The sequence below is a fragment of the Bufo bufo genome, chromosome 1 (assembly GCF_905171765.1).
Source record: "Bufo bufo chromosome 1, aBufBuf1.1, whole genome shotgun sequence".
In the NCBI taxonomy this organism is placed as follows: Eukaryota; Metazoa; Chordata; class Amphibia; order Anura; family Bufonidae; genus Bufo; species Bufo bufo.
Window position 1 is genome coordinate 217,288,265 of NC_053389.1, and position 13,956 is coordinate 217,302,220.

The 13,956-nt window shown below is 46.1% G+C and overlaps 1 protein-coding gene across 4 annotated transcripts in view; it reads left to right on the forward strand.

Annotated features, from left to right (window-relative positions):
• Positions 1 to 3,746: 3,746 nt before the first annotated feature.
• Positions 3,747 to 13,956, forward strand: part of PTPRO (protein tyrosine phosphatase receptor type O) — a 127,168-nt gene continuing 116,958 nt past the window's right edge. For all 4 annotated transcript variants that reach the window (XM_040435111.1, XM_040435120.1, XM_040435129.1 and 1 more), the window contains exon 1: positions 3,747 to 3,954. In XM_040435111.1, the coding sequence (XP_040291045.1) occupies positions 3,880 to 3,954 (75 nt within the window). In that variant the 5' untranslated portion in view covers positions 3,747 to 3,879. The remainder of the gene's footprint in view (positions 3,955 to 13,956) is intronic.

Sequence of the window (13,956 nt, forward strand, 5' to 3'; positions counted from 1 at the left end):
CTAAATCCTGCTGGAACCAAGACAATGCCTGAAACTGTTTGGGGAAACGTTTATTCAAGTATAACTGCCATTGAACTTCATCTCAAGATCTGGACTCAAGTTATTTCTTCAAATACCTAATTTATTCCCCTTATTTATTGCTTCGGAGCCAAAGCCTGGGGTCCAGCAATATCCAGGTAGGAGCACCGTGACACACATAAAGAGACATTTAGGCCGCACTACACCACTCGGCATTCTTACCAAACCTAGGACGCGAAATAGAGGGCCCTGGGGCGCTGTCGCCCGTTGCACATACATGTCAAGGGTAGTACAGGGAAGGAAAGACAACCAAAGGGAACAACAACAAAGCAACTACAGACTAGGCCTAAAGCCTAGGGAATAAAGAGGTCACCTCCTAGTAAACCCTGACTCTCTCCCTAAGCTGATAACCACATGTGCAAGTCTCAGAGGTAGAAATACACATGCACGGGAACCTAAGACTGCTGACACACTGCACCAAACCCTCAGCTTAGGGAACAGGGAAAGAGGCAACCAGCTCCTTCCAACCTGAAGGAGCCAGTGTCTCCCTGAGGCCTAGTCAGGACAGACACAACAATAAAAGGGAAAGTACTTAGCTTGAGAAGCAACAGGAACAGGAGAATCAGCACACAAGCAGAGCACTCCTCAGAAGAACTATTAGCCGCAGGGAAACCAGTAAAAGGCAGAACATATAAAGGGGCCACCTGACTGATAATGAGCAACACCTGTGAAGGGGTGGAAACCTGTCAGCAACAATAAAAACAATAGAGATCTGTCAGATCGACTCCTGAATCTTCCGTCTATCTGAACTTCTAAGATCTCTCCCAGAGCCGGCAGTGACAATACAGTGCTCTGTGATGGGGAAGGTTGGTGTGAATGCAGTGCCTGGCATACAGTGCTTTTTGATAGGGAGGGTATGTGTGTGTACAGTGCCTGGCATACCGTGCTCTGTGATGGGATAGGTTGGTGTGTGCAGTGCCTGGTATTACAGTGCCCTGTGATGGGGAAGGTTGGTGTGTCTGCCATGTCTAGCATACAGTGCTCTGTGATGGGGAAGGTTGGTGTGAATGCAGTGATTGGCATACAGTGCTATGTGATGGGAAAGGTAGGTGTGAATGCAGTGCCTGGCATACAGTGCTGTGTGATGGGGAAGGTTGGTGTGAATGCAGTGCATGGCATACAGTGCTTTTTGACAGGGAGGCTTGGTGTGTGTGCAGTGCTTGGAATTATAGTGCTCTGTGATGGGGAAGGTTGGTGTGTGCAGTGCCTGACATTACAGTGCCCTGTGATGGGGAAGGTTGATGTGTCTGCCATGTCTAGCATACAGTGCTGTGTGATGGGGAAGGTTGGTGTGTGTGCAGTGCCTGGGATACAATGCTCTGTGATGGGGAAGTTTGGTGTGTGTGCCATGTCTGGGTACAGTGCTCTGTGATGGGAATGGTTGGTGTGTGCAGTGCCTGGCTTACAGTGCTCTGTGATGCGGAAGGTTGGTGTGAATCCAGTACCTGGCATACAGTGCTCTGTGATGGCTAGGGTTGGTGTGTTTGTATTGCCTGGCATTACAGTGCTCTGTGATGGGGGAGGTTGGTGTGTGCAGCGCCTGGCATACAATGCTCTGTGATGGAGAACTTTGTTGTGTGTGTGTTTGTCATGTCTGGCGTACAGCAGACCTCCCAAGTGTCCCTCTATTGGAGGGACAGTCCCTCTTTTTGAACCAAATCCCTCTGTCCCTCTTTTCTCCTTAAATGTCCCTCTTTTTGATTTAAAGGAATAGATTTGCATTATTATATTTACAATATTGACGCAGAATGTGTTTGTCTGGTTCCTCTCTGTATATTAGAGCCCATCTTGTATGTTATTTCATTATTTGATGCAATTGGGATTTTAGAAATGTTTATATTTAGATTATTTACTCACTATTTCATAAGAGAAAAGTATGGAAGTGTATAGATATGCAGGAAAAATGGATCTTTTGCACAATGAACCAAAAGTGTCCCTCTTTGACCGTCCGAAAAGTTGGGAGGTGAGGTACAGTGCTATGTGACGGGGAAGGTTGTTGTGGGTGCCGTGCCGGGCATACAGTGCTATGTGACGGGGAAGGTTGTTGTGGGTGCAGTGCCGGGCATACAGTCCTCTGTGACTGGGAAGGGTGTTGTGGGTGCCGTGCCGGTCATACAGTCCTCTGTGACTGGGAAGGGTGTTGTGGGTGCCGTGCCGGTCATACAGTGCTATGTGACTGGGAAGGGTGTTGTGGGTGCAGTGCCTGTCATACAGTGCTATGTGACTGGGAAGGTTGTTGTGGGTGCAGTGCCTGGCATACAGTGCTCTGTGACTGGGAAGGGTGTTGTGGGTGCAGTGCCTGGCATACAGTGCTCTGTGACTGGGAAGGGTGTTGTGGGTGCAGTGCCTGGCATACAGTGCTCTGTGACTGGGAAGGTTGTTGTGGATGCAGTGCCTGGCATACAGTGCTCTGTGACTGGGAAGGGTGTTGTGGGTGCAGTGCCTGGCATACAGTGCTCTGTGACTGGGAAGGTTGTTGTGGATGCAGTGCCTGGCATACAGTGCTCTGTGACTGGGAAGGGTGTTGTGGGTGCAGTGCCTGGCATACAGTGCTCTGTGACTGGGAAGGGTGTTGTGGGTGCAATGCCTGGCATACGGTGCTCTATGACTGGGAAGGTTGTTGTGGGTGCAGTGCCTGGCATACAGTGCTCTGTGACTGGGAAGGGTGTTGTGGGTGCAGTGCCTGGCATAAGGTGCTCTGTGACTGAGAAGGTTGTTGTGGGTGCAGTGCCTGGCATACAGTGCTCTGTGACTGGGAAGGGTGTTATGGGTGCAGTGCCTGGCATACGGTGCTCTGTGACTGGGAAGGGTGTTGTGGGTGCAGTGCCTGGCATACAGTGCTCTGTGACTGGGAAGGTTGTTGTGAGTGCAGTGCCTGGCATACAGTGCTCTGTGACTGGGAAGGGTGTTGTGGATGCAGTGCCTGGCATACAGTGCTCTGTGACTGGGAAGGGTGTTGTGGGTGCAGTGCCTGGCATACAGTGCTCTGTGACTGGGAAGGGTGTTGTGGGTGCAGTGCCTGGCATACAGTGCTCTGTGACTGGGAAGGGTGTTGTGGGTGCAGTGCCTGGCATACGGTGCTCTATGACTGGGAAGGTTGTTGTGGGTGCAGTGCCTGGCATACAGTGCTCTGTGACTGGGAAGGGTGTTGTGAGTGCAGTGCCTGGCATACAGTGCTCTGTGACTGGGAAGGTTGTTGTGGATGCAGTGCCTGGCATACGGTGCTCTATGACTGGGAAGGTTGTTGTGGGTGCAGTGCCTGGCATACAGTGCTCTGTGACTGGGAAGGGTGTTGTGGGTGCAGTGCCTGGCATACAGTGCTCTGTGACTGGGAAGGGTGTTGTGGGTGCAGTGCCTGGCATACGGTGCTCTGTGACTGGGAAGGGTGTTGTGGGTGCAGTGCCTGGCATACAGTGCTCTGTGACTAGGAAGGTTGGGGTGTGTGTGGTGTCTGGCATGCAGTGTGCTGTGATTGGTAGTAGCTGTGGTTTTAGTGCTTTGCCTGGCAGAGAATGATGTCATTATGGGGAGGGTTCTCATTTCTGGTCCACACATTGATGCTCTATGGGGAGGAGGGAGGAGGCACTAAGCTGCTTCAGCACATTCATCTTTTGATGCTGCTGCTGCTGCTGTAATAAGGTTTTATGGGCATTCATCTGTAACATCTGAGACCTGGATAATCCATGCAGCCCACCGCCTTCAGCCTCCACAGATGCCCAGCTGCCCCCATGTGACTCCCTGAGTGACAGCCGCACACATCTGGGAATCCATCTATTGTCTGTCTGCTGACATTTCCCTTCAATGGTTGCTAAGAGAAGGACAGGAGCCAGCAGCTCAATGCTTCCTGTGCTTCTCTGTCTGCTTCTCCTGCTCCAGGTAAGGGAACTCTCATCATCCAGTATATGGAGTAGGGGGTGCAGGGGACATTGCCGTTTGTACTCGGGCAGAGATTTCTGAGGTTTTCCTAAAATTCTCCTATATTATAATTCTACTTTCATTGTAATTCTGCTTCTTGCTATTTTAATTGATTGAATGTTTACAATACGAAAACATTCCTTAGCCCTCACCCACCCTGAATGTTACCCCTCCACATACTACATGTTACCCCTCGAAGGGTCTGTTATTCCCCATACACACCCTGCATGTTACGCCCCACCCTGTATGTTAGCTCTCACCATGCGTTTTACAACCTTACACACCCTGCACGTTCTCCCCACCCTGTGTTACCCCGTATCGCATTGTGTTATCCTCCTACACACCATGCATGCTACCCCTACCCTGTGTGTTACCCCCTTGCCTTGACCCTTGGAAATTATGGATTCCCGTAAATGTACAGTGAAGGACATAGAGATGCCTGCTGTATGGCACTGCTTCTATATCTCCCTTTGTTGGGGTTTTTATATGACTTCTTTATATTTAGCACTTTGTATGATATCACCAGGCCTTGTTCTTAGGGACAAATCTCAGGTTTTGGCCTAGAATCCAATATTAGATCCAATGACCCAAAATCCAATCCCAAAACTAATATTCTCACATAACAATGAGAGATAAAAACTACCAAAGGTAATAGTCTAAACTAAAGCAACAAAGTCTATTTAGGCAGGATTTTCCATGTACCCCAATGTATACTGTAGTAGTCCTATAATAATTCAGACAGCTGGCAAATGTTCAGACACAGGGGGCATATGATCAGAGTGTGGGCAGATAATTGGGCACATAGCATATGATCAGACATAGGGCTTGAAATTAAATAGTTGGCATAAGATCAGGCAGATAGTATATGATCAGGCAGGGGGCATATGATCCAATAAATGGCATATGATCGGGCAGGTGGTATACCAAGTAGTGTGCATATGATCCAATTCCGAAACTTTACTATTCACACAATTGCAGTGAAGGATGAAAATTCCCAACGTCATAAAAATTCTAAAGCAACAAAGTCTAGTCATGCAGGAAATCCCATCCACTACAATGTATGGTGCTTTTATATCCAGTGCTGTCAGACAGGTGGCATATGATCAGACAGGGAATATATGGTGGTATACAGTATGAAACAGCAATGGGCAGATAATCAGGTAGGGGGCATATGATCAGAAAAGGGTACATGATCAGACAGGTGATGTATGATCAAGCAGGGGTCACATCATCATACGAGAGGCATATGATCCGGCAGGGGACATATTGTAGGGAAGGTGACATATATCAAACAGGGGGCATAGGATCAGACAGATTACATTATGTGCAGCTGTTAGCGTACATGGGCATCATGTGGAATTGTTATATCGGCAGTACATAACACATTTATAGTGACACTGTGGCATGTGGCTCCGTTATGCTGTATTGCTAGGCTCTGCATACACCACGGACAAAAGGTTCATTTTGCTACCCTAATCCTGTATCTGCATAGTCTGGCTAAGGCAAAGTCACCCCCTGGTACTATACTCCCAGGACACATGATGCAGTTGCCCCCATGAGCTATGCCCCTGGTGTATGGCACGTTTATACAGACATTGTGTGGCATTTTTATATTTGCATTGCATCACACATTGTGTTGGCATTACATGGTACATTTATACAGACATTGTGTGCCACTAGTATATTGGCCTTGCATGGCACATTGATACTGACAGTGTGTGGCACTGTTATATGGGCATTGTACGGGGATTTTTTGTTACCATTGTATGGAACTGTTATATTGACGTTGCATGACACAATTATACTGACGGTGTGTTGCACTGTATGAGCATTGTATGAGAAATGTTTACTGGTATTATCTGGAACTATTATATACTGTAGGTATTTCAAGGGACCCTTAAATAGACATTTTGTGCCACTTTATGTTGTCATTGCATGGTACATTTATACTGACAGTGTGTGCACTGTTATATGGGCATTGTATGGTATAAGTATACTGACAGTGTCTAGTAGGCTTGAGCAAATTGAGTTTCGGATCATAGATCCAAAGTTGATTCATTCAGAAACTGTTTAAAATGCTGTTTCCATACAGTATTAAAATGTATTGGCTCTGTGGAGGAAAACTTTGTCTCGCCCGAAGTTGCGAGAGACTTTGGAAAATAACTTCGGTATTCCTATCTGCTTATTTAAAAACATTTTAAAATAGGAACCCGAAGCGGCACCAGCTAGCACCAAAGCCGACTCCAGATTCCTATTTTAAAATGTTTTTTAATAAGCAGTTAGGAATACCAAAGTTATTTACCAAAGTCTCTCGCAACTTTGGGCGAGACAAAGTTTTCCTCCACAGAGCCAATACATTTTAATGAGGAAACCGCATTTTAAACAAAGTTTCTGAATGAATCAACTTCGGATCTATGATTCGAAGCTCGATTTGCTCAAGCCTAGTGTCTAACACTGGTATATGGATATTGTATGGCATATTTACACTGACAATATTTAGCACTGTTATTATGTGCATTGTATGGCATATTTATACTAGCAATGTTACATAGTAACATAGTAAAATAGTATATAAGGCCGAAAAAAGACATTTGTCCATCCAGTTCAGCCTGTTAGGCTACTTTCACACTTGCGTTCGGAGCGGATCCGTCTGGTGTCTGTACAGACTGATCCGCTCCTATAATGCAAACGCTTGCATCCGTTCAGAACGAATCCGTTTGCATAACAGTTTTTTTCAGATCTGATTTTTCACTTCGTGAAAACTCAGATCCGACAGTATATTCTAACACAGAGGCGTTCCCATGGTGATGGGGACGCTTCAAGTTAGAATATACTAAAATAACTGTGTACATGACTGCCCCCTGCTGCCTGGCAGGTGCTGCCAGGCAGCAGGGGGCAGACCCCCCTCTCCCTCCCTCCCCTGTATTTAACTCATTGGTGGCCAGTGCGGCCGGCCCCCCCTCCCGCCCTCCCCTATATTTAACTCAATGGTGGCCAGTGCGGCCGGCCCCCCTCCCTCCCCCCCTGTTTTTAACTCATTGGTGGGCAGTGCTGCCGGCCCCCCTCCCTCGCCCCCCTGTTTTTAACTCATTGTTGGCCAGTGCGGCTGGCCCCCCCCCCCTCCCCCCCTAATTAAAATGACCGACCCCCCATCATTGGTGGCAGCGGAGAGTTCCGATCGGAGTCCCAGTTTAATCGCTGGGACTCCGATCGGTAACCATGGCAACCAGGATGCTACTGCAGTCCTGGTTGCCATGGTTACTTAGCAATTTTAGAAGCATTATACTTACCTGCGATGTCTGTGACCGGCCAGGCGCTCCTCCTACTGGTAAGTGAAAGGTCTGTGCTATAAGCAATGCGCCGCACAGACCTTTCACTTACCAGTACGAGGAGCGCCGGGCCGGTCACAGACATCGCAGGTAAGTATAATGCTTCTAAAATTGCTAAGTAACCATGGCAACCAGGAATGCAGTAGCGTCCTGGTTGCCATGGTTACCGATCGGAGTCCCAGCGATTAAGCTGGGACTCCGATCGGAACTCTCCGCTGCCACCAATGATGGGGGATCGGTCATTTTAATTAGGGGGGGAGGGCGGGCCGGCCGCACTGGCCACCAATGAGTTAAAAACAGGGGGGGAGGGGGGCCGGCCGCACTGGCCACCAATGAGTTAAAAACAGGGGGGGAGGGAGGGGGGGCCGGCCGCACTGGCCACCAATGAGTTAAAAATAGGGGGGAGGGAGGGGGGCCGGCCGCACTGGCCACCAATGAGTTAAATACAGGGGAGGGAGGGGGGCCGCACTGGCCACCAATGAGTTAAATACAGGGGAGGGAGGGGGGATCTGAATATACTGTCGGATCTGAGTTTCACGATCTAACTCAAATCCGATGGTATATTCTAACATAGAGGCGTTCCCATGGTGATGGGGACGCTTCAAGTTAAAATATACCATCGGATTGGAGAAAACTCCGATCCGATGGTATAATAGGGACTCCTGACTTTACATTGGAAGTCAATGGTGGATGGATCCATTTGCAATTGCACCATATTGTGTCAACGTCAAACGGATCCGTCCCCATTGACTTGCATTGTAAGTCTGGACGGATCCGTTTGGCTCCGCACGGCCAGGCGGACACGGAAACGCTGCAAGCTGCGTTCGGGTGTCCGCCTGCTGAGCGGAACAGAGGCCAAACGGTGCCAAACTGATGCATTTTGAGCGGATCCGCATCCACTCAGAATGCATTGGGGCAGTACGGATCCGTTCGGGGCCGCTTGTGAGAGTCTTCAAACAGAACTCACAAGCGGAACCCCGAACGCGAGTGTGAAAGTAGCCTTATCCTGTAGGATGATCCAGAGGAAAGCAAAAAACCCCTGTGAGATACAAGCCAATTTGCCCCACTTCAATAAGGCAATCAGAATTAGTGATGGACAATCATCGGCCGGGACGGTACGCGAATGCGATCAAATGTTCGCGGCGGGCTCCATTCATTTTAATGGCAGGCGAACCTGAAAAACCTTCAGCTGATATTTGCAGCCACCAAATACTGAGTGTACAAATAGTCCCACAACATGGACAGTGACATACCAGAGGGGGATCAATGACAAAAATTCCAACAAAAAGTGTCTTAATCAGGGGACATTTTTATGCGTCTTAAAGGGAAATTCTCTTAAATGTGCCCTGTTGCGCTACCTAAATGCACTATATAGAAAGTATATTATTGGTATATACCACCCCTGCTTCAATCACTTTTTGGGGGGCAACTGGTATATCACACCAGTAGAAATGATTTGTTCCAATAGCGCTTGTGCCTCTATATACCTGCAGTATCTCAGCAGAACCGCACACAACTGCTGCACAATACAAATGCACTATAATATACTTTATAACATAGAAAGTATATATAACATTGTACAAGGAAGACAATCCATAGAATATACATAAAGATAAAACGTAACCTTTAATAATGTTACTAGTAAGGGCTCATTCAGACGGGCGTATGCTATCCGCAAAAATGCGGATCAGTTTTTTTGCGGATTAGATGCTGACCCCTTTTTCTATTCCACGGTTCCGCAAAACAAATGAAACATGTCCTATACTTGTCCGTGAAAATCAAGACATGGCCCCATTGAAGTCTATGGGTCCGCAAAAAATGCTGAACTGTCCACAAAAAAACGGATCCGCATTTTTGCGGACAGCATACGGCCGTCTGAATGAGGCCTAAAGATATCCCTCAAAATGAAAATAAATTAAATTATTAAAGTTAAGCAAAAAGCATAGATGTGGTAGACAATAACAAGTGCTCGGTGGCACTAAATCAGGTGCTCGGTGGCACCAAATCAGAAACCATATGTCCTACCACAATCCGGGGGGTTCCAGTGCACATCGATGAATCCCGGAGGGAAAGCAAAAAACATCTATCCCTGGGCTAGATGATGATGTGGTATTGAAGGACAGGGTGAGCAAAGAACTGTCCCTGATATTGCCCTACAGGGGGGTGCTATTCTGGCCCTGATAGCCTAACCACAGAGCACCCACCCTGATAAGAGCGACCCTATCCGGAACCTTACCCTATATAAAAATGGCCCTAGTAAGCCCCTAGCCCCTAAGCCCCTGACTTCCAGGTGACCACTATATAGATCTATCTATGTGTTTTTGACTCATTATAAAAGTATATTATAAGTATATCGCACCCCTCTGCGTATCGCACCTATCGATAGCACACCTATACCAGTCCTTTTGTGGCCCTATTAGCTAGCGTTTGGTGTCCCTAACAGCCTGTCCCTGCTCCACACAGCAACCTCTCCCTACACTGGCAAAAGACTGAATGTAGAATTGCGGCCAGATCAGGGTTATTCATAAGGTAGAGGGTATGTCTATGTGCTGAAACGTCTCAATTGGCTGTCCTGTACCACCTGATGGATGTGTCATGGGTCAAAGTTCTTCACAATGTAAAAGAATATGGCGGGCGCGAATATCGCCATATGTTCGGTGAATCGCGAACACGCAAAGTTCACAGCGAAATGACCGCCGGGCGAACTGCAAGGCCATCTCTAATCAGAATAACTCCCTGGATCAACTCTCTAGTAGCTATAGCCTGTAATTTTATTACACTCCAGAATTCCATCCAAGCCCCTCTTGAATTCTTTTATTGTACTCACCATCACCACCTCCTCAGGCAGAAAGTTCCATAGTCTAACTGCTCTTACCGTAAAGAATCCTTTTCTATGTTTGTGTACAAACCTTCTTTCACACAGAGGGTGTCCCCTCGTCACAGTCACAGTCCTGGGGATAAATAGATGATGGGATAGATCTCTGTACTGACCCCTGATATATTTATATATAGTAAATAGATCTCCCCTCAGTCGTCTTTTTTCTAAAGTGAATAACCCTAATTTTGATAATCTTTCAGGGTACTGTAGTTGCCCCAATGCAGTTATTACTTTAGTTGCCCTCCTCTGAACCCTCTCCAGCTCTGCTATGTCTGCCTTGTTCACAGGAGCCCAGTACTGTACACAGTACTCCATGTGTGGTCTGACTAGTGATTTGTAAAGTGGTAGGACTATGTTCTCATCACAGGCATCTATGCCCCTTTTGATGCACCCCATTATTTTATTGACCTTGGCAGCAGCTGCCTGACACTGGTTTTTACTGCTTAGTTTGCTGTTTATTAAAATTCCTAGATCCTTTTCCATGTCAGTGTTACCCAGTGTTTTACCATTTAGTATGTACGGGTGATTTGCATTATTCCTTCCCATGTGCATAACCTTACATTTGTCAGTGTTAAACCTCATCTGCCACTTCTCTGCCCAAGCCTCTAATCTATCCAGATCCATCTGTAGCTGTATATTGTCCTCTTCAGTGTTAGTTACTTTACACAGTTTAGTGTCATCTGCAAAAAAATGTATTTTACTGTGCAAGCCTTCTACAAGATCATTAATAAATATATTGAAGAGAATAGGGCCCAATACTGACCCCTGAGGTACTCTGCTAGTGACAGTGACCCAATCTGAGTGTGTACTATTAATAACCACCCTCTGTTTTCTATCATTGAGCCAGTTACTTACCCACATACAGACGTTTTCTCCCAGTCCGAGCATTCTCATTTTATATACTAACCTTTTATGTGGTACAGTGTCAAATGCTTTGGAGAAGTCCAGATATACGGCATCCATTGATTCGCCACTGTCAAGTCTAGAACTTACCTCCTCATAGAAACTGATTAGTTTGACATGACCGATCCCTCATGAAGCCATGCTGATATGATGTTATTTGCTTGTTATTATTGAGATCCTCCAAGATAGCATCTCTTAGAAAACCTTCAAACTGTTTACCCACAACAGATGTTAAACTTACCAGCCTATAGTTTCCAGGGTCTGTGTTTGCACCCTTTTTGAATATTGGCACCACATTTTCTATGTGTCAATCCTGTGGAATACTCCCTGTCAGTATAGAGTCTGTAAATATCAGAAATTAGGGTCCGGCTATGACAATACTTTATTCTGTTAGGATATGGGCGTGTATGCCATCTGGCGCTGGCGATTTGTCTATTTTAATCTATTTAAGTCCCTGTTGTGCTTCTTTCTGGGTCAGACAGGGCACTTTTAATGGGGAATTTACTTTTACATTCTGCATTTCATCTGCAGTTTATTTTCCTCAGTGAATACAGTGGAGAAAAAAATATTTAATAGCTTTGCTTTCTCCTCGCCACTCTCTGCAACTCTCCCCTCATTGCTCTGTAGAGGGCTGACACCTTCAGATTTATACTTTTTACCATTTATATAATTGAAGAACATTTTAGGGTTAGTTTTGCTCTCTTTGGCAATGAATCTCCCGGTCTCTAGTTTGGTGGCTTGTATTTGTTTTTTACATATTCTATTTTTTTCCTTATAGTTTTTCAGTGCTTCCTCGCTACCCTCCTGTTTTAGTGATTTAAATGCTTTAAAGTTCTATTTATCCACATTGGTTGATTCTTGTTCCTTAACCTCATATTCCTATAAGGTATGTATCTCTCACAATTAGATTTTAGGATGCTTTTAAAAATATCCCATTTTGTGGCGGTATTTTTATTTTTGAGGACTTTGTCCCAGTTGGTTAGTTGGTTAAAGTTTGCTTTTTTGAAGTTTGGTATTTGTGTTCCTCCCTGTAGAAACGTGCATTTGAAGGCTAATTTGAAGGTTATTACTTTATGGTCCCTATTTCCCAGGTATCCCCCAACCTGCACATCTGTTGTTCTGTCAGGTCTATTGGTTAATACTAAGTCCAGTATGGCCGTCCCTCTAGTTGGGTCCTGAATATCTATATCTGGGTAAGTCCCCCATAATAACCACCTCATTATGATCTGCCGCCTCGTCTATCTCGTTTAGTAGTAGATTTTCTGTGGACTCTGGTATATTAGGTGGTTTATAATAAACTCCTATTAGTATTTTATTATTGTTTTTGCCTCCATGTATTTCTACCCACAGTGACTCCACATGTTCATGTCCCTCACTTATATCTTCTCGGACTGTGGGCTTTAGACAGGACTTTACATAAAGGCAGACCCCTCCCCCTCTCCGGTTTTGGCGATCCTTTCTAAACTGTAACCCTGTACAACTGCCCGGTCGTAGCTATCATCCAGCCATGTCTCAGTTATTCCCTGTAAAGGATGCCCTTCTATGGTGGTTCGCATGTTTTCCTCTCCCTGCTTAAAAGACTTTCACTAACTTTTGAACCCTGGTCTAATTCGTGCCAGGTTGGGATGTTAAATGTCTATGTGTATTGTAAAGGGTGGGACATTGTATGTTTGAGTAAGTGATGTCTGTTCCATTGTCTCTCTGTGTGTATTGGCGATTGTTCTCTGTCCTGAAGACAACCGAGTTGTAATTCGATTGTCTCTCAGGACAGAGGGCAATGTGTATTCTCCTGCCTGTGTTGATTATGTTAACCATGGTGTCTATGTGGGTTGTAACCTTTGTGTTATGGGTTAATGTATGTTTGTTGTGGGTGTTTCTCTTGCATGGGAGCAGGGGATAAAAAGCAATTGTATTTTTCAATGTGATGTCTTCCAGTAAAGTATTTCTAGCATTCAGCTTGGGCTAATGTATAGACTTATTTGGCGATACCAGCGATACCAGCAATAATAGCGATCTATTGCTCTGTGGATTACTTGCCAGTGCTATTTCAAGGGGAGAAGGGAATACTAGACGGTGACACGGATGATACCATCACATTCCCACTATGTCATAGTCCTCCTCACAAATCACTAATTCCAGTTTTATTAGTCAGGCTTCTGGCATTAGTATACATACAATTAAGAGGTCTATGTATATTTTTTACCCTACACCTTTCCTTTTGAACTGTTCTAGTCCCTCCTTCCATTCCTCCCCCAGTCCCACTACCTTGCCCCCGGTTTCTATCTGCACTATCTTCCCATCCTATAACGTAATTACTCTCCCCCCAGTCCCTAGTTTAAACACTCCTCCAACCTTTTAGCCATCTTTCCCCCAACACAGCTGCTCCTTCCCCATTGAGGTGCAGCCCATCCCTACGATAGAGCCTGTAGCTGACAGAGAAGTCGTCCCAGTTCTCCGGGAACCCAAACCCCTCCTTCCTACACCAGTTCTTGAGCCACTTGTTAACCTCCCTTTCTTGTGTGGCTCGTGGTACAGGCAGTATTTCTGAAAACACTTCCTTTGAGGTCCTTGCCCTAAGCTTCTGACCTAAATCCCTAAAATAATTTTTAAGGACTCTCCATCTTCCTCTAACTTTGTCATTAGTTCCGATATGGACCATGACCGCTGGGTCTTTTCCAGCCCCTCCCAGTAATCTGTCAACCCGATCCGCGATGTGTCGAACTCTACAGCCAGGAAGACAGCACACTGTTCGGCGATCAGGGTCTTTGTGACAGATTGCCCTTTCTGTACCCCTAATAATAGAGTCTCCCACTACCAGCACCTGTCTGGCCTGCCCTGCTCTCCTGGTCCCCT